Below are 22,813 nucleotides of genomic sequence, written 5' to 3' on the forward strand. Positions count from 1 at the left end.
GCACATAATTTTATCCTTTTCTGTCAAGGAAAGTTTATGAATTTTTTGCCGATGGAATTAAAGCAATGAGCTGCAAGAGGCCACACGTTCTTACTTATACACTTTAAAACAAACAAACAAATCATATTGTCAATAATACTGTACATAAAACAACTATAAATTATATAACGGATAACAATAATATTAATAAATGGTTAAATAAAATGAAAAATGCAATGGAAAAAGTATGTGAACCCCTTTGGATTTACCTGGATTTCTGCATAAATATCAGCATGAACGCGTTTTAATTTGATCTGTGACTTACTGTAGTTGAGGCCCATTTTCACTATATATTAAAATAATAATAATAATAATAATAATAATAATAATAACAAGGTAACTGCGACTTTATGTCTTGTAAAATTCAACAGTGTCCACAGTCAAAAAGTCCACAGGGAACAGTGAAGTCCCGCCCGGGGTCCATGTGTCCTACTTAAAATATGGTAGATATACTGAAGTTGGCTCTTTGTACTTAAGGCACTATGTGGGCCCTTAGGGGCCCCTGCTATTTTTCAGCACAAGAATATCATTTAAAAATGTGGACATACACTTTTTACTTATGGTGGTTTAACTCCAACAAGACATTAATCCCAACGTTATATAAATTAATCATGAAATTTTACATGAATTTGATAGGCTTTCATACCAAATGGGTTACGCTCTAACAAGTGGCACTTTTGTTAAGCCCTAGCTGTGCTGTACTCCAAACACTGCCCCATGAAATCCATCAGTGGGAAGTAACAGCACTGACCGATGTATGTGCAGCTCTGTTGATAGGATTATCCGCATGTGACAAGAATCTTTCAATCAGCTGAGATGAACCAGGCTGGGAGACCCATGTCAACATCTGACCTGTCCTACATGTGTCAGAGGCTTGAAATCTTCCATATCTGCAGAACTGTCAATACTATGAATGTAGAGAGCAGTTTAATATCCTCTGGGGACTGACTGTGAGGGTGTTAACAGATTAATTATTGGAATAAGGCCACTGTTCTAATGGTGATTTTGGATAATGTAATTCGATTGTCATTGTTCCAACCATAAAGGGCACAATGGCCCTTTTTTGCAGTGTTGGATCGTAGAGGTATGTAGTTCACTGGGCTTCACCAAAGCTCTCACTGGGTCACAACACTGTGGGGGTGGCTTACGTTCAACTATACCCAAATGAAACTTTTATTTCTAATAGTTCGATCAGGACCACTTCCGTCAAGTATATTTATGACAATTATAATTGCATACAGTTAGTGTTGGTGGTATGGTTATGTTCTGGGCAACACTCCACACGCCTGTCCATGCAGCCATGCTTGGACAGAGCGGGGAGAGCAGCAAGACAAACCCCCCTGGGGTACAGAACAGAACCATTATAAGCATACATAATTGCAATTCACAATTATGTGAGTTGTAAACAAAATGTGATAGAGACTGCTTCCAATGAAGGGACCGTAAAGAAAGAACAAAGTTAGATCGGATTACAGGTTCAGTTGGTGGAGTTGGGGTTGGAGGAGGGAGTTAATTGCAAGCAGCGATGCGATGGAAGAGACACTGAAGAATGGGAATTTAAATAGACTGCAGGTGATAGGTGTCAAGGTTGGATTGGTACACGTCAGGAACAGCTGACTGTCGGCTGATGCAAGCGTATTCTAAAATGGTTAATGTACTGTAATGTAAGAATTAACTTTGCTAGCATAATTCAAATAATTTGGTTTTGGGAGAATCTGATGAGAATTGTTTGAGTGCACATTTCTGACTTTTGAGATATTAGAAATTTAGTTTTTGCATTCATGTTTGATTAATATGGTTTAAAAAGAAAAGAAATATACTACTGTATAAATAAAAACAATATTAGTTTAAATTAATGACTGTAAAAATGTCACATGGTTAAACCATTAAATAAAACGTAATATTTGTATTCTTATACTTGAATACAATTGAATTAACAAAAGTTTTTAATTATATTATTTATTTTTAATTTCATTAATTAATTTATTACAAACATAATTAGTTATTAATTTATAAATTCCATTCCATATTGTTAGTTATTAATTATATTTAAGTTCAAGTATTTATTTGTTTTTGTTTTTTTCTTTCCTTTTACAAATTAGGTATTCACATTAGATATTACTTTGCTAATAATATTTTATATATATATATATATATATTTTTCTTTTTTCATGAATATCATGAATTTTTACTTTTTATTATTTATATTTTTATATATATATATATATATATATATATATATATATATATATATATATATATATATATATATATATACAGTACAGATCAAAAGTTTGGACACACCTTCTCATTCAAAGAGTTTTCTTTATTTTCATGACTATGAAAATTGTAGATTCGCACTGAAGGCATCAAAACTATGAATTAACACATGTGGAATTATATATGGAATTATATACATAACAAAAAAGTGTGAAACAACTGAAAATATGTCATATTCTAGGTTCTTCAAAGTAGCCACCTTTTGCTTTGATTACTGCTTTGCACACTCTTGGCATTCTCTTGATGAGCTTCAAGAGGTAGTCACCTGAAATGTCAATGTCAGTGGCAATGTCACTTTTATTTGTATAGCACCATTCAAACAACACATGTTGACCAATGTGCTTTACACCATCTCAATAAAAGAATACAACAATATTAGGACAAACTGATTAAAAAAAATAAAAAATAAAAAACCCCAAAGGCACGATACCCTTTCTGGCTTAGCTTGGTCCTTGGAACTTTTAACAGGTTTTGAGTTGATGATCTCAAGGTTCTATGTGTCTTGTACCCTATTAACAAATCTGATAAATAAGTCAGTGCAAGGCCGTGAAGAGATTTATACACTAATAAAAGGAGTTTAAAATCAATTCTATATTCTACTGGGAGCCAATGTAAATGGACCAAGAACGGAGTGATGTGTTCACGTTTTTTAGTGTTAGTTAATAATCTCGCTGCAGCATTTTGTACCTTTTGTAGCCGTTGAATAGATGCTTGACTAATACCCTTATATAAAGAATTGAAATAGTCAAGTCTTGAGGATATAAAAGCATGGATTGCAATTTCAAGGCTCTTATGTGTCAAAGATGATTTCATTTTGCCAAATTTCTCAAGTGAAAAAAACTTGACTTGACCACATAATTTACCTGTGCATTCAATTTCAGTGCGCTATCAATATAAACACCCAAGTTTTTAACACGGTCTTTCACATATAATGACAGTGATCCGAAATTGAACTCTGCTGCGCCTTTGGTTCCTCTAGGGCCAAACACTACAACCTCTGTCTTTTTTTCATTGAGGTATAAAAAATTACAAGCAAGCCATGATTTAAGATCAGACATTAGAGATTGCACATTATTTCCATTTTGTAATGGTAAATATATCTGCAAGTCATCTGCATAACAATGAAATGTGATGTCGTACTTCTTAAAAATGTCTCCTAATGGGAGCATGTAAAGAGAAAAAAGCATAAGGGCTAGGATAGAGCCTTGTGGCACACCACATTTAAGTGATGTCGATTTCGATGTGTACGGGCCCAGTCTCACTGCCATGGTTCTGGCAGTCAGGTAAGGCTTAAACCAATTTAGGGCCTTCCCCTGAATCCCTACATATTCCTCTAGCCGTGAAAGCATTACCGTGTGATCTATTGTGTCAAAAGTTAAGTCCAATAAAACTAACACTGCTGAATCACCAGCATCCACTGTCATCAGCAAATCATTGAACACTTTTACAAGAGCAGTCTACGTGGAATGATGCTTCTTAAAACCAGACTGGTAAACTTCACCAATATTACTCTGTTCTAAGTATACATGTAATTGATTAAACACTACTTTTTCTAAAATTTTTGACATGAATGAAAGATGAGAGACCGGTCTAAAATTGGTCAAGTCAGTTAGATCTAAGTTAGGTTTTTTAAAATAGGTTGCACCAGGGCCTGCTTCAACATGCTTGGAAAAGTACCTGTGTTCAAGCTTTTATTTACAATCTGTAGAATACTAGGTCCAAGTGTTTTCTTTTAAAAACCACGGAGGAACCATATCTATAGCTAACCCAGTAGGTTTCAGTCTGCTTACCGTTTCCAGCAGCTGCTGAAATGATATAAGTTCAAACTGATTTAAAACTGTATTTTGTGTAACATGGCCCAAAGAGTCACCACTCATTTGTGGGATAATTCTTCTAAGATTCTCAATCTTAGTTGTAAATGAATCTATAAAATTCTTGCACATCGATGGAGACGGATCTAGGATTAATGTAGGATGATTTATAACTGTATTTATTATATTAAATAACGTTCTAGGATTGTTAGCGTTCTTTTCTATTATCTCCACAAAATACCTTGATTTGGCTGATTTTATAGTGCTCTGAAATTTTTTCTGTGCTTCCTTAAAAATTTCATAATGGTCTTCCAACAGTCTTGAAGGAGTTCCCCGAGAGATACTTAGCACTTGTTGGCCCTTGTGCCTTCAGTCTGCGGTCCAGCTCACCCCTAAACCATCTCGATTGGGTTCAGGTCCGGTGACTGTGGAGGCCAGGTCATCTGGCGCAGCACCCCATCACTCTCCTTCTTGGTCAAATAGCCCTTGATGCCTTCATTGTGACTACAATTTTCATAGTCATGAAAATAAAGAAAACTCTTTGAATGAGAAGGTGTGTCCAAACTTTTGGTCTGTACTGTATATATATATACAGTCAGGGAGTCACACCTCACTTTATAGCCTGTCAGTTTCAATAAAACATCAATATGCTAAACATTAAAAATGTCAATATTTGAAGAAATGACATTACACTGACATTTGCTCAGGAGAAAAATCTTTAGCATAAAATTATGCAAAATGACCCTTTTACCTTTCTAGTCAGTCCATCAGTAGTCAGTAAATGGTGACCGTACTGCAGATACCTTGTTATCAATTAATTAGTTCTAAGTCAATGTCTAAGTCCTACAAAGCTTATACTGCGCCCGTAGCATAAGATGTCATGGTCACCAGCAAGGCCACGGCAGCTCACATGCCACTGAACTCCCAAACAAGATTTATTTTCAAGGTAAATTAAAAAGATTTGATTTTAAAGGCAATAAGCTCTAAAGGAAGTTCCATAGACAGGTCTCTGGCAGAAAACTGCACATGGCAAAGGGAACGGAATCAATGGTATTAACATAGCTAATTTTCCGCCTCAGGAGAAAGAAGGGAAACTACTCATGCTGTGCAGTAGAGCTGACCCTGCAGATGTGACAGGGTCGCATCCTATTAACACCTGTTAGCATTGTGGCGGTACTCTGGTTCTCACAACATCTAGCATGTCCAAACCCATGGACAGACTGATTTGAGCGAGTTTCGAAAACTGCATTGCTTCTGAATCTTGGCTCCTGTAGAGAGGAAGAACACATTCCTGCTGAACAGACAGTTGTCCTCAAACATTTATGACTGCCAAAGTTAGGCGAGGATAAAATAACATGCAGCAAGAATGCTGTAGATATTTTTAAAGACCTTTGAAAAACCATAGAGATTAATTACACTGCCCCACAAATAATGAATTAATGCTTACCCCACAAATAATGAATTAATGCTTACAGCACTAAAAATGAGGTTATATATTTATATGTAAATAATCACACATTTATATATATATATGTATATATATATATATATATATATATATATATATATATATATATATATATATATATATATGTTTCATCTGAGTCATTTCAGAGCGAATGCCTTAATATTGTGCATATGTATTATGCATGTTGATTATGGTCCAAAGGGAGAAAAAATATTTTATTAATTTTTCATCAATATTACCAAGACCTAGACATCTTTAGAACTGAATACAAATTTGAAATTAGTAGCAGTTTGTCCATGGTGCACACACATGGAGCTCTACCCATGTTCCACATCAAACAGTTGATTCCCTTCTGTTTGCCTCCACAGGACAACAGGGAAAGTCAAAGTACAGTACTTTCAGGCATTCCTTTCTTGGGGTTGGCAGAACCCCCCCCCCCCCCCCCCCCCCCCCCACAATCTCTTTGAAAACAGGACATTGTTAAAACAGAAACATGTTGCTTTTGGCATGGGAGGCTGTTCTTTCCCTGCATACAACGGGGTCTGCAATTAGCATGGCCGGCTCCCAAGAACAAATATTCTTCACTGTAATCCTGCCAAGGCAGCACAGACACAGCTCTCTACTGCAAGAATGCTTGGTATTTCCTTCAATGTGCTTTAGCTGAGCTGGGTCAGAGAAAACCAACAGTAACAGCAGAACAGAGTCCCACACAACAAAACTTCCTGGTCACGCTCACTTTCTCTCTCGAACACGCATTTCCATACCCTCATTCTTTATACCTGCTTCTGTTCTCTATTGGTTGTATATTATATTATATTATATTATAACACACAAAAATTTCAAGTTATATCTTTCAAGCGACAGTTTCTAAAAGTAGTGCATTCATCCACTGCAACCTCTAGGTCAGGGGTCTAAACTGGATCAGTGGAAGACTACCATTCACCTCCATGTTAATTTCAAATACAGGCTCTCACTAAAAGAGGTCCACTACATTCCCTTACCACCGTTTAGCCCAGTCATTTCACGCTGACAGTAAAATTGCTTTAAATAACGTGGACCGGCGTCCTCTGAAGTCTCGTTGATCTAGAGAAGCCTGTAAGTTTGATGGTCAAAAGCACTCTACCGTTAAAACAAGCACTTGATACCCTGAAACAAGCACTTAGACTCTTCTGAGTATCCCCATCTGTATTTCTTCAAAACTTTACAAATAATTTTGAAGAAGTATCTCTCTGCCACAAATACATGTGAATGACAAACTGTCTTGCATTCTGAAGTCCCTTTAAATTCATTTCAGTTGATGGCCATCTTGACAACAAGCATGGAAGTTCAGCTGCTGTCTTCTTGTCTAGGGAAGTCGTGGCCTAGTGGTAAGAGAGTTTGACTCCTTACCCTAGGGTTGTGGGTTCGAGTCTTGTTGGCATTACCACGACTTACAGTAGGTGCCCTTGAGCAAGGCACCGAACCCCCAACTGCTGTCCACTGCTCTGTGTGTGTGTTCACTGCTGTGTATGTGCACTTTGGATGGGTTAAACGCAGAGCACAAATTCTGAGTATGGGTTACCATTAGGGCTGTAGCTATCGAATATTTCAGTAATCGAGTATTCTACCAAAAATTCCATCGAGTAATCGGATAAAATGTGTTTTTGCTTAATTATATTGATGCGATATTGATGTGCGCATGCGCAGTAAACACGGGTAGGAAAATCTGACGGGTAGGATAAAATGTCAGGACACTGGACTTTTATTTTGACGGGTTGACATACCTTTACAGTTCATGTGATGTGCTAGTTTTACTTAAATCAAACAGTCAAATGCTCATGAAGTGACTGTCAGAGCAGTTCTGGAGATGTTGTTCATGTGTTCACGTCCATATTTAGTGAGACAGCAGACGCTGAAATTACCGCGAGCGTCACGTGTGCTTCAGTGTGTGCCGGTCACTGGCTGCGTGGCGTGAGCCTGGCGTTTCTGCTGCGTGTCAGTTGCGTGGCGGCTGCTTCGCGTTTTCTGTCTTTACACACCAGTAGGTGACATAGAGGGAGGCCGCCGACAGACCAGGCTCTTGCCTTCACAACAACTTTTTTTTACACACCTACACCTTCATGTTAAGCTTAAATATAAAGCCTACTGATAAAGGACACTATCAACATATTGACGATAAAATTGACTATGTTTGACAGGTGCAATATTTGAAAATCGATAATTATTTATTTATTTTTTAAATTACATTTATCTGAATTTATGTCAACCTATAGACTTTTAAACATCAAAATGTCATGAATGAATATGTATTTGTGTACAAAATGACATATAAACATATTTTCCTATTCTATTTTGCCTGGCAATGCTTCCAACACGCATGCGTGTTGCGTGAAAAATAGCCGTTGGTTCTATTTCTAGCATGCATGCGTTTTCCGCGCCGCACGTGCCGCCCCTTAGACGCGCGTCTCACGCAGGCAGTCTGCAAGCTCTAACCTGTTAACATGGGAGCCAAATTAAAAACGGACACGCCACGCAGCTGAGACGCTTGCACCACGCATCCAGTGTGTCGCCGGCCTTACGCCACGCATCCAGTGTGTCACCGCGCTGATAAAGGAAGTAGCGCTTCTGCTCCATTCATTAACAGAGACACGCAGAACATGGATTCATATTTAAATAGACTGTTCCAGCTTAATATTCACAGATATTAGTCCATTTCGTGATTTGATGTAAGTGCAATGACCTATTTTTGATTAATTCAAATTTGGCAAATTCCGTGCCATTCCACGTTAAACTGTAAATTCCGTTTTTATGACTGGATTCCGCGATTCCCTCCGCTTTTTCTGCATCGCGGAAATCATAGGGTCCTAGTTGTGGTATGCCAGCTCTATCTTGCAATGGACACATGCCACGACGTTCTCTTAACGTTTGCCCGCGCCCTCAAATCAAAACACTGCTGAGTCCTTGCAGTATGCGATTAGCGCTTGTGTCTCCTTCCGCTTTGTGGGTGACGTAAACGCGTTGTGTCACATAAAAAAAAATCATTGCGAAAGAACCTGACGTGAAATTTAAAATAAATTATATAAAGAGGCTTCGAGGCAGAGGAATTTGCCTCGGTAATTTTTTGTAATCGAGTTACTCAAGTTACTCGAGGAATCGTTTCAGCCCTAGTTACCATACTTGGCTGTATGTCACTTTCACTTACTTGAATATGGGAAAATCTATTTGTCAGTGACATATTTTATATCATCATATTTTATTATTTTTAAATGTGAAAATAACCAAGGGGCACATATTCTGTGAGGGACTAAATTATGTCATAGTTTAAATATTAACTTCTCAAGCAAATGGACGTGACTAATTAATTCTGAGAACCTTGACCAGTGTCTCAGAACCTCAAAGATCAATCGTTTTACCATTTCTTTAATTATTCTTGCTAAGAACCGCCCTTGCTTTTTTATGTGCAATTTAGGACTTGGTTTATTTAAAACAGATCATACTAAAATAACAGATGAAGCAGGATACAAAAACTAACATCTTTCCATCAGGTCTGGGGATGATTTACTGCTCTGGAATATTTATTTTTTTTTTACCCAGAGAGAAAATCTACTTTGACACCAAAGGTCAACATATTATTACGGTTTTATTGGGGATTGATTTCCTGTAGTACCAACGGTAGCAGAGAATATGGATGTCATTAGAGAACCTTGAAGAGGACACTGTGATGGCATTATCAATCTTTACTATTCTTTCAAAAGACCCCACTCCTCACAGTACTGAAGAAATCCAAGAGATTAAAGCACTGTTCAAAATTGTGCATGTTGCGATGCACTACTGATAATATCAATAGCACTTATCTATTTAGCATTCGCCCTTGTGTCAGCCAGCATCCCGTAAACACAAAACATTCCCTCACGAGGAAGACATTTTTCCATCGGGCTGAATAGGGTGAATGACCTCGAAGAACAAGCCCATATTTCAGGTGATTCTGATTCGGTTGCACGTGCAGTTGTTTAAATACACTTCTTTCTCTTCCCTCCACCAGCAGAGCAAAGAGAATAGTGGAACTGGAGGTACAAGATAGAATTTAATCATATTACAATGATGACTCCACTTCTGTGTGACAGAACCAATTGTTTCATGTAAAATCAATAAAATCTTACAATGTCTGCTGACTCTAGAGACAAAAGATGGCCTGGTTGATGAATAACGACAGTAATGTTTTTCTTATGCAAATGACAACTGCTGAGCGCAAACCATTACAACACTGCAAAACATGTGCTTTGGCCCACGCTCCTCATAGCACCGAACGCAAACAGATGTATGAGGAGATTGGAGAAAAAAACAACTTTACGGAACAGCCAGAAATTGCATCATGTTCTCAAGCAACAAAAAGTGTATTATGTACACCAACTAGGTGGGTAGTGTCTCTACACGTTCTGTAAAAACTGATTTAATTGGACTAGCATAAGCAAAACAAATGACTTTTGACTCCCGTGATTGCATTAAAACTGACAAATCTTCAGATATAAAGCACTAAAAACACTAAAACAAACATAATATATGTATAATAAATATATAATGAATAAGAAAAATTTTGAGTGCTGATTGCCTGTGCAAATGTAATGGGTGAAAAGTTGTTCCAAGTAGTTTTTTGGCCATTTCTGCAACATAGGCATAATTTAAGCAAAAACATACCTATAAATAAAATTCACTAAAGTTTCAAGCTGCAATTAACATTATTGGCAGTAAAATACCAACAACTTTTATTCCTTTTTCCTTTTTATGATTATGAGGTAAATTATTGAGTAATAAAGTCATTTTTTGGGCGGTACTTTTGACATACTATGTTATGACCTCAAAACACTTTTATCATAGTGCATGATTTGTAAACTATTACATTTTGATGTTTGCATCACATAACCAGCTTCATATATATTGCTTTTATAGCATAGTAAAATAGCTTGGTAGCGCACCTGTTACAGCACTGAACTTGATCTAGAATCTTGTCACATTGAACACATTTTTAGTGCCACTCTCTGGGCATTTCACTTTAAAACTTGCAACGAGAAATGTAATATCATTTTGCTGAAATTTTGTTTCCAATTGGTATGGGGTTGCATTTCTGTGGCTCTTAATGTGTTGCCAGGGTGGTCCAAGTCAAAAGAGCACACCATCAACTCTCTTTGATATATATATATATATATATATATATATTTTTTTTTTTTGAGCAGGGTTTTGCTGAGTGTAAGTCTGAGATTATTTGCCTGTTTTATAGACAGCAACAGCAAGCTACTCATCAAGAGAAATAAGTACCTATTAGACAAAACATTTCAAGCAAATTGACAACTCTACAAATAGACAAGCAAAACAACATCCCAGACTAGACACAACATCACAATAAACAAGTGACAACTGAAACAACTCTGAAACACTAGTCAAAACAACATGACAAGGACCTATTAGTGAAAAAAAACGGGGTAAACCTTCAAAAATAGCCACCGCCTGCTTCAAGGATGACGAAAAGCACACCTGCTGCAATAAAACAACAAGGCCCTGCACCTGTTGCTAGGACTGTTGTGATAACAACCATGTATTTTTATGTTTAATTGCCAGTGTGCCACCAGCTCAGATTCAATGCACAGGAAGGTTTAGAGAATGCAAGCAAGTATCTATCAGGGATTGCATTTTTTAATGCAGCATTTGCATTCTGATAGCTTTAAAAGTAGCCTTATCTGCCTTTTGTAAATTAGCTTGTTTGTTTGTTTAATCACAGGCTTCTAAAAAAAACTATCAAATAAGCAAATTGCCTCTTTTGCTACCCTACCCTTTATAAAAGAAAGGGAATTAGAACAAACAACCTTGTAAAAAAAACAGTGTGTAACAGCTCTTACGAGGTATTGTCCCACCTCTAAGCAGTGCCAACTCACACCAGGAGCATTTCTGAAGTGAAGTGACAGGATTCGCGAGACCATGTGATTTTCCTGTCCTACGTTGTTTTCCTTGATTTTATGTGTTCTATAATGGGTAAGTTGTCAAAATGTTTTAATTGTGTTTATTGTTGTGTTTTTTGCTATGTCCGACCGTTTTGCTTTAGACTACGACTAAGTTTATACACTTAAAAGAACAACAAGGATAAAAGATACACAGCTGTACATCATCAATTATCTTGTCTCTTTATATCACATACCATTTCTAGCATCCTGACAAGGATATAGTGCTGTGAAATAAGATAGGGAGTCTGTACAGGGTGTATATTTTGAAATTGACAAGATTTTTTTTTACTTTTGTTTTGTATATACTGTGCGGCTTTTGATGTCCATCAAAAATCTTTAGCGAAGCAGTGTGGAAAGCCACTTCTGGGACATTTATGAAACATGCTGTGGCACAGCTGGTGTAAACACAAACATTGTATAGAGTGGCAGCGATCAGCCTGTGGCCGCGTCTGAGCCGTAACAATCCACAGACACGTGCAGTGTAAATAAGGGGTTATAGGGAAACTCCTGTTTACTCTGATACTGAAGCCTGATTTGTTCATGTTTGTGTAATGTGCTAAGTTGGCTGAGAGCGGCATTCGTCAGACTTTTTCTCCATTGAAGATCATCTCCTTGCTGGGCTCTGAAGAAAGAAGCTGGAGCAAGAAGCTCAGCCTGCCACTTGCCTTAGAAGAGCCCTTGGAGAGGAAGAACACCAAGCATGCCTTCCCCTGTAGCCATCCAGTGAGCATAAGAGCAAATTTCCTTCAACGTTGTTGCAAATGTCATGCCGCAAGTGCTTCACATGGGCACAGTGAGCGTGCTGCTAGCCTGGGCCACATCCACACTGAGGCTGCGCACACTGATAAAGACTGCTCTCATTGCCTCCCACTCTCTCTTTTCTTCGTTCCCAGCTGCATTGGAGGACAAAACAGGTCCTGTGTGATTTCACTCTGCTCGTAGTACCTTGATCCACTTGTTTGTGTTTTGTCTCATGAGGATCTGCAGTCATGGCCTAATGGTCAGAGTTGTAACCTGGACTTGTAAATGTAAATGTTGATTTCATATCACTGACAGATTCAGACAGGAGGACTGGGCATGCTCCGTAGAGTATCCTGACACCCTTCTCCCCAGTGAATTATCACAGGCCAGTGCAGAGAGTGATCTGATTTGTAGCCCTCATCTCTGTTGATGGTGCTGAAGAAAAGGGTATGGCAAGCACCTCTAACCATTTGCCTGGCAGATTTGCAAGATCTTTACTGCATCTCAGAAGTTGTCACAGGTATGAACCACTTCCTGCTTAACTGCTCCAGCTTCATAGAATGAGGTTTCTCACTACAATTTGTCTTGCAGGCTGCCTCACATCAGAGGTATTATTCAAATTTCGGTAGAAGACAACGATGCTCATATGAGTACAAACTCTGTTTGCAAAAGGAGCTGTGGAAATGGTTCCTCTGGCGAACAGAAAGTCAGGCTTTCACAGCCCCTACTTCCTTATTATCAAAAAAGATAGTGGGCTCAGGCCCATTCTTGATGTCAGGGATCTGAATTATGCGCTTATGAAATGGATGTTCAAGATGCTTACTTTGAAACAGATCCTCGCACAGATATGCCCCAGGGACTGATTCTTATTGGTGGATCTGAACGACCCTTAATTTCTCATACAAATAGCCCCTTATCACATACTGCTTGAGATTTGCATTCGAAGGGGTGGCGTAGCAATCCTGTAATTCAGATAGATGGGAATCTGCATCATGAATCGCCTAGGTACCTAGCGACTTATTTATCAAAATTAATTTGACATGAACCGAGAGAAATGAACCAAGAGAAAACATTACCATCTCCAGCCGCGAGAGGGCGCTCTATACTTCTCAGTGCTCCTGTAGTCTACCAATGAGCAGCATAGAGCGCCCTCTCGCGGCTGAAGACGGTAATGTTTTCTCTTGGTGCTTGGTTCTAAATAAATGCGACTTATAATCCAGTGCGACTTATATATGTTTTTTTTCCTCATCATGACGTAGTTTTGGACTGATGCGACTTATACTCAGGTGCGACTTATAGTCCAAATATATATATATATATATATATATATATATATATATATATATATATATATATATATATATATATATATATATATATATATATATATATATATATATGCTGTTACTCTGCCAAATGGAGCAGCTTGGGCTAAACATCACTTATCCAAGAGCTGTCTTTTTTATAGCCAGCGAGTCATCTTCCTGGGGACCATTATTGATTCAGCCCATATGCGGGCATGGATCACGCCAGAACGCTTCCTGACAATTCAGTGGCTAGTAACGCCATTCAAACTCAGGACTTTAAATTTCCTCAGAGTTTTTTCAGATGATGCTCGGACTTATGTCAACCACTTCTTCTGTGATTCTTCTGGGCCTGCTTCACATGTGGTCCCTCCAATATTGGCTCAAAGCCCATGTACTGTCCCACTCTTGGTGCTTGTTTTTATCTCAGGGTAACCCACAGCTGCATCAGAGCTGTGGCCCCTTGGAAACTGCTCACCTCTTTTAGTCAGGTGTCCAACTGGAACTGACCTCCAGAAGGAAGGTTGTCATGACAGATGCCTCCAACTAGGGTTGGGGAGCGCAGTAATGGGGCAGACTGGCGTTTGGCTCCTGGTCAAACCTGGAGAAAAGTTTGTGTATCAAATGCCTCGAGATGATGGCAGTTTTTATAGCCCTAAAAAGGGTCTGTCTTTGGGAGGGCAGAGGTAGACCACTTTGCCTCAGAAGACAACTTTCATTGCCAAATTTACTTTTAGAAGCAGCGAGATGCCCTGGCCCACGAATGGCTCAGTGCTTTCTTGTGTGCCTTCCCCCTGGATGCCCTGCTTCCTCACATTAGATGGGTCAGGGAAGTCAGATGCTTTTTCCTCCTGGTGGCCACACTCAAAAGGAATCAGATGTGGTTTCCAGAGTTGATTCATCTGCTATGATTCATCTGCTACCATTGAGGACAGACCTCCTCTCTCAAGCAAGAGGCATGATTTACCATCCCCGCCCGGCCTGAGCTGTGGAGCCTTCATGTTTGGCACCTCAATGGAAACCTTTACAGCTCCCCACAGGTGTGACTAATACAATTTTGGAGGCTACATCCCTGTTTATGTGACTCCTCTATGCCCTTAAATGGTCAGTCTTTTCTGACTGTTGTGCTGCAAAGATAAAAGACCTGTCCTCCTGTGGCATGTCATGAGTGTTAACCTTTCTGCAAGAGCTGTTGGATAAGCGGTGCACCCCTTCCACACACAAAGTTTATGTGGCAGCCATCTCTGCAAATCTTGCTCTTATGGCTAACCGGTCATTTGGCAAAAAACAACCTTTTCGTTTCTGAGGAGAAAAGATTCTGACGAACGGCATTCTGAGCTGACTTATATCAGTCAGCTCCTCCCCTTTTGGCAGGTTGAAACGCCCTTTGTTCGTGCAGTTATACGAATGTGAACATATCAGGCTTCAGTATCAGAGTAAACAGGAGTTTGCCTGTAAGCATGTTAAACACAACGCTCGTTCCTTTATTTTAGGGAACAGAGGTTACGTTACTAACCATTACTAAACAAGTATTTGTTAGGGGTTTTAACTTAAGGTGAAGTTTGAACTAGTACACAAAAATAGCTTGGGAAATAACCTACTGCATATTTGCACAAAAAAAAAGAAACTGCATTGACTGTCACTGACATTCTCAGTTTTATTAATATGCATTCATTTAAATTAGTTCACAGGTTAAATCATCCCTTCAATGATGCCAAAAATTAACACTGATTATTTTTGGATACTCTCAAAACTAATGAGGAATCTTATTAACAAAGCTAATTATAGATAATTAAAAAGAATGCATGGCAGAAGAATGCATAAAATTTGTGCTATATTTAATACTATGCTAGTTTTACCTTGCAACAATTATATAGAGACTCATAAAACCTTTTTTCTAGTATGCTCACAAACTCATGCTATCGAGAGTTCAAACACATATTTTAAAGATGAAACCCATCAAGAATGCATTAAACATCATGATGACATTATGTCTACTACAGAAAGATATGCGCAGGCAGGTACAAGCTTTATACTAGAAGTAGACAGAGAGAGAAAAATAATAATAATGGAAAAATAAGAGGTACCTTCAATCTTCTGCAGGGCTGTCTGACAGGCTTCCTGGCTAGCGAACTCAAATGGGTTGTTGCATGTTCGTACACTGTCACATTCACACTTCCCATCAATGATGTTACAGCCCGTAACCAGGTTTTCATTGCATGGCTCAAAGCCCAAGAGCTGGTCGTCATCCCAGTTTTCATCTAAGCGAAAATGAAAGAGACACATATCAATGAAGACACCACAGAAACAGAAATTCATATTAATAAATTACCATATCAAACAAAGTAACCAGGTTTCAGAATCATCCCGATACATTTTCACAGTATCATTAAAACTGCAGGTACCCCAAAGCCAACAGGTCTGGCAATGCCGAAGTAATGAGGCTACTGAATGCTAAAGAGGAGCACATGGACAATTACATGTGCATTTGAGGTTCAAGGGGTATCGGGAATAACGGAAGTAAGAGAGAAATATAGTCTTGTTATAAAGGATTATACAGTTCCTACGTTCCTAGACTCTCACTACTTAAACGAAAGATAAATGGTGGCAGAGAGCAGCACATTTTCAAAATAAGAATGACCTGACCCCAAAGATGCTTCTATCTGCCAGCAACATTATGAAGTCTTATTTTCAGTGCAAATGCACATTGCTGATACAAGCGCTGGTATTTCAGCCCACTGTTTGTTCACCTTATCTGCGCACATGCATGTTTGTGTGCTTGGGAAGGATGAACACACTCAAGATGGATGAATACCAGGGGTTGCTGATATATTGAATACGTATATTGAACTGATAATTTTATATATAAAATAAGAAATGATTGGCACCCTTGGTAAATATGATAAAAAAGGCTGTGAAAATTCATTTGCATTGTTAATACTTTTGATTTCTTATTTTAAAAATTCACAAAAATGTATCCTTTCATTAGATAATAAAAAATTAAAATGGGGGTGAAATATCATTATGAAATAAATGTTTTTCACTAATACACATTGGCCACAATTAATGGCACCCTTTTATTCTATACTTTTTGAAACCTCCATTTGCCAGTTTAACAGGTGTAAATTATCTCCTATAATGCCTGATGAGGTTAGAGAACACCTGACAAGATATCAGAGACCATTCCTTCATCCAGAATCACTCCAGACCCTTTAGATTCCCAGCTTCATGTTGGTGCTTCTCCTCTTCAGTTCACTCCTCTCATTTTCTACAGGGTTCAGGTCAGAGGACTGGAATGGCTATAGCAGAAGCTTGGTTTTGAGCTCAGTGACCCATTTCTGTGTCGTTTTTGAGGTTTGTGTTTGGCTCATTGTGCGGTTGGAAGATCCAAACATGGCCCATTATAAGATTTCTAACAGAGTCAGTCACTTTTTGATTTTTTATCTGTTGGTATTTGATAGAATCAAAGATGCCATGTGTTTAAACAAGATGTCCAGGACCTCCAGCAGAAATAAAGGCCCACAACATAAAAAATTCAGCAGTATATTTAATTGTACACATGGGGTACTTTTTTTCCTCTGTGTTCACCAAACCCATCTTGAGTGTTTGCTGCTAAAAAGCTCATTTTTTTTAGTTTCATCTGATCATAGAAGTCATTCCCATTTAAAGTTACAGTCATGGCTGATAACTGAATATGCTGGAGTTTTTTGTTTTATGTGCTAGGAGTATTTTTCTTGTAACCCTCCAAAAAAAGACACTTGTTGATGTAGGTTCCGTTTTACATTTTTTTAAGGTTTTCTGAACCAGAAACTCAACTATTTTCTGCAATTCTCCAGCTGTGACCCTTGGAGAGTCTTTAGCCACTCAAACTTACCCTCCTAACCATGCATTAGGACGATATAGAGACACATCCTCTTCCAGGCAGTTTCGTAACATTTTCTGTTGGTTGGAAATTCTTAATTATTGCCCTGATGGTGGAAAGCTCAACTATCTTTTGCTGCACATCAGAAATATATTCTTTGGTTTTTCTCATTGTGATGGATGATTAAGGGAATTTGGGCTTTGTTTTCCTTCCCCTTTATATTTATGTGAAACAGGAAGCCAGAGCTGGACGATTTCATGTTTATAATCATGCTGGAGTGCTCAAAATTGTGAATATGAATGGGAATATACTTAAGAGATATTTTCTATTTTCGATATTAGATCTCATAAGAATTTCTAGGGGTGCCAATAATTGTGTCCGACAAGTATTTGAGAAAAAACATTCATTTCATAATGATATTTCCCCTTCATTTTAAATTCATATGATCCAATGAAAAGATACATTTTTGTGAATTTTCTTTATAAAAAATCAAAAGGATTAACAATGCAAATGAATTTTCACAGCCATTTTTGATCATATTTACCAAGGGTGCCAATATTTTTGGCCATGACTGTATATATATATATATATATATATATATATATATATATATATATATATATACACACACACACACACGTGTGCATTTCAATAAATTAGAATGTCGTGGAAAAGTTAATTTATTTCAGTAATTCAACTCAAATTGTGAAATTCATGAATTAAATAAATTCAATGAATTCAATGCACACAGACTGAAGTAGTTTAAGTCTTTGGTTCTTTTAATTGTGATGATTTTGGGTCACGTTTAACCAAAACCCACCAATTCAACAAATTAGAATATGGCTACATGCCAATTAGCTAATCAACTCAAAACTCCTGCAAAGGTTTCCTGAGCCTTCAATATGGTTTCTCAGTTTGGTTCACTAGGCTACACAATCATGGGAAGACTGCTGATCTGTCCAGAAGACAATCATTTGACACCCTTCACAAGGAGAGCAAGCCACAAACATTCATTTCCAAAGAAGCTGGGTGTTCACAGAGTGCTGTATCAAAGCATGTTAACAGAAAGTTGAGTGGAAGGAAAAAGTGTGGAAGGAAAAGATGCACAACCAATTGAGAGAACCGCAGCCTTATGAGGATTGTCAAGCAAAATTGATTCAAGAATTTGAGTGAACTTCACAAGGAATGGACTGAGGCTGGGGTCAAGGCATCAAGAGCCACCACACACAGACGTGTCAAGGAATTTGCTGAACCACAGACAACGTCAGAGGCATATATATATAATTTCATTATATATTATATTATTAAATTAATACTTACCCATAAAAAACACTATGATAATTATTTTAGTACATTTCCTAAGGCCATTAATTTTCTATGACAGACCTCAGTAACATAAATGACAAGCTGAGTTTCAATGAATCAGTCCAAAACACTGATTTATTCCCATATACATCCACCACCCCTTAGTGCATAGTAAGCACCATCAGCATGCATGTAATTTGTGTCTTTTGTTCTCTGAAAAATGCTGCCTGTGTGAATGAATTGCCAATAAATAATGGGCCTTGCACATATATGAGCAATTCGGCTGTTAAACCAGAACCGTTTTTGCAGAATCCTGCCCTTGTACTGCCGAGCAACCTACAATTTGATTTAGCAAACTTACAACATAATCTACAATATGACTTTTTTTTATCCATAACTTCTCAGCCCCATTGGTGTGTTAAATTAAATACTCTGAGGATAAACAAGTCAAGTCACTCTTCTCTCACCTAACCCATGTCTGTTTGTTGAAGGGTCAGTCATGTGTTTAGTTACTGTTGCATAGTTGCACACTTGTGTTGCAGTGTTTCGGTCATCTGCATATGATGGGTGTGATTACAGCTGTACGGCACAACACCCTGAAAGAACACAAACCTATCACTATGGCTGTCTATAGGGGACTGTGAGTATGTGTAAGCCTGTGATCTTGTAACAATCAAGGACTGGAAGCTGATGTTTCAAAGCCCCTACGCTTGTTGTTTTCACCAAATCCACAGGGGTGAAGTCCCCAAATAGCTGCTGTCAACAGCTGATTCTTCAGTAACTAAGCATGGCTCTCCAGACCAGCTCTGGGTCGTTTAGCTGGGCGTGGAGGGTTGAGTGTCCTGTCAAATGATAAACACGCTGTGGCAGTCAGACCCACACACCGGGTTTGAGCCTGGCATGTTCACATACAGCACCGCCTTGAAGACCTCCTGGGAAGTTCCCACTTATGAGTTTAGAAATCATAATTATGACGTTATGTGCATTTAAGTGATTTCAGTTAGAGAAAAACTAACACACTTTCATATTTCTTTCTCTTTTTAACTTTCTGAGAAACACAATGTTTTTAGTGCTAATGCAACAAAATGAAGTGCAAATATGCATAATGCATGTTGGTTGACTATGTTTTTTTTTATCATTCTTATGCTGCCATGCACAATGATGTTGAGAGAGAAATGCCAATCCAACCACCTACATGAGCAGTATTTAGCCTTATTCAGTATGCAAAATGCATACTACAAGTGTAAATCAATTAAAAAGTTAATCACACTAATTAAACGATATGCTCATTGATTAATCTAATTAAATTATAGTAATCATTAAATAGACATTACTAAGTCATTAAACCGACATCACAACAATATTGTTTGTTGTATTTTCATAATAAATGTAAGCTTAGTTATCACGGATGCTTTCAGTTAAAAGCAGGTTCAGGTTTTTTTTTAAAACGCCATTTGTGGCTTTAGTTTTTATCATGTAGGACCAAAGATGTAGTCTGGAGTTTTTTCCATATTCAATCATTTTAATATAATTAATCACAGTCAGTTATTATGCTAAGTTGATAAACCTACAATGTAATTATAGAACAAAGATTGACAATTATAACTTCTATCATGACTAATTTACCCCTATCATAAGTCTGTAATTGACACGCCCCAAAACATTATAAAACGTAATTTCCCACTGGATATTACAACATTGTGAAGGCGTCAATGTATGTTTTGAAAATACAATCAGTCGGACACAACTTTACAGCAGGATTACTATACTTAAGTCACAAATCTAAAACTGTTTTAGATTTGTAAGAACCATCTTAGAGACTTTACATTCACTAAAACCAGACAAAAAATCCTTTTAAGTCGTGATGTAATGGAAGTAGTGACAGATTTTTTGAAAACACTTTAAGGACCAGTTCTTACTATATTGACTAATTGCTTATTAGCATGCATATTACTGTCTTAAAAGCTGTTTATTAGTACGTATTAGTCATATATTAATGGCTTATTCTGCATGACCATATTCTAGATCCTTTAACCCAACCCAAACCTTAAACTTAACAACTACCTTACTATTAATAAGCAGCAAATTATGAGCTTAATGAGGGAAAAACTCTTAGTTAATAGCAAAAGTGTTCTCTAATCTAAAGCGTTACCTTTTTTTTTCTGTACCATGACGTACATTTGTGCACATAGGTAATCAAAAAAAAAAAAAAGCAATGCAGTGGCTTGATTTCATTTATCATTTGCTCATTACATGAAGGCAGATCTGAATTAAAAGCTTGGGGTTGAATGTAAAATAAGGGCAGGATTTAAGCAGACTTAAATTATTGGTGAAGACCGACCAATACAGGAAGTCACAAGAGAGAAGTCTGTAATTTTCCTGGAAGGATGAGTTGTGATATTTTGATTAAATAACGAGCTCAAAAATAATTATATTAAATCATTAAGAAAATAGACAGTGAATTTCCACTTCATGCAAATTTTAAAATATCTTCACACTGTTCGAAGCCTGCAAAAGATTAATATAGTCAGAGATGTGTTATAGCAATAACAGTTTTAGAAAGTGTGACTGCTCTTATTACAATATCTACGGAATTCCATTCAACTCAGTATTTGTATTATAACCTTGTACTAAGAGAAAACACCATTCTCTCACAATATCTAATATAGACTGTCTGGTAGATGAAGAGGCAGCTAAAACAAGCTCACAAAAAAAAAGCTTATGAAATCACAAAAACTGGAAGAATAAAATGAGCCTACATTAAACACAGCGGTTCTTCATAAACAAACACAGTGAAAAGTGTTGTTTTGCTGATATCAAGGCATGATATCAAATCGCTGCTCATCCTCTGCTGGCTGATACATGGCCTCCCTGCTGTACTTTGCAGTGGCACCTAGTTGTTATCAAGGCAGGAGTCCTTCCTGAAGCAAGAGATGCTTACTAATTTGCAACTAAACCAATTAATTACTCTGTCGGAAAAAAGGCAAATAATACTGATATATATTAGAAGACACTAAAATAATGTATTAAATAACAAATTACAAATAATGTATTAGAGCTTAGATTCTCTGCCTGAGCTCAGCATATTTCCCGCCACCGTCCTCAGGCTGGGTCGGGTTGGGCCCTTTATAAAGCACGTCACGTGTCATGCGCAGCGTCTCGTCCACTCGCAGTCTCGCATGCGTGACGCATCACACCTGCTGTGCGTGCTGTACTATTCAGTAGCTTAAGTGCAACATGGAGCTTGAAGAAGAAAAGAAAAAAATGAAAACAGGAGAATTAACTTTGAGCAAGTTTGGAGGAAAATCGGAGGTATGGAAACATTTTAAACTAGTGGTGGGGAGTGACAACATATGTGTTGGCTTTGTCTCGTGCATTAAATGCGGCACGCATATATATATGTGCTCGGGCTCGGGTAGGGTCCGGCTTGATTTGTTGGGCCCGATCTAAGCTCTATAATCTATTATTTCATGATATAAAATAATAAATGTATAAATAATAAAAACAATTTAAGCCATTTATTGCACTGGATAAAAACAAAAAGTAAAAATAGCCAACAAACTCTCATGGCAATTTGGTGACTAAAATATATCTCAGTCATACATTTTTTTTTTACGATATGCTTACAACCCAATAATGGTTTGATTTAAGGTGAGATTCTGAAATTAATTTTATGCTTACATTTTATCCCAAATTTTTGTACGAGTCACGTTGTACACATTCATAAGAAATGACCAACATATAAAATAACTATGTTTTCTCATGACATTGAGCTGAAATAGTTATTAGGTGTAGAGCTAACTCTTTTTGTATATGTACGTATTGCCCACTTTCACAATCCAGTGAATTCCTGCTCCTTTTTCCTCATTGAATATCCCAGTTCAAGCAGAAATATGTTACATTATAGAAGTGAATGGGCTGCAAAGCCAATTCAGAGTTGACTTCAGCAATAGAGGACTTTTTGTTTTTTTTGTAAAAATGACTAAAATCTGTGTCATCTGTTCATTGTTCCCTTTGTGACACCAACTTTT

General features: G+C 37.6%; 1 protein-coding gene across 1 annotated transcript in view; it reads right to left on the reverse strand.

Annotated features, from left to right (window-relative positions):
* Positions 1–22,813, reverse strand: part of LOC132111715 (cysteine-rich motor neuron 1 protein-like) — a 127,783-nt gene that overhangs the window by 96,834 nt on the left and 8,136 nt on the right. Inside the window, exon 2 of the mRNA XM_059519276.1 lies at positions 15,703–15,876. Coding sequence (XP_059375259.1) covers positions 15,703–15,876 — 174 coding nt within the window. The remainder of the gene's footprint in view (positions 1–15,702; positions 15,877–22,813) is intronic.

The sequence above is a fragment of the Carassius carassius genome, chromosome 31 (genome assembly GCF_963082965.1).
Source record: "Carassius carassius chromosome 31, fCarCar2.1, whole genome shotgun sequence".
In the NCBI taxonomy this organism is placed as follows: Eukaryota; Metazoa; Chordata; class Actinopteri; order Cypriniformes; family Cyprinidae; genus Carassius; species Carassius carassius.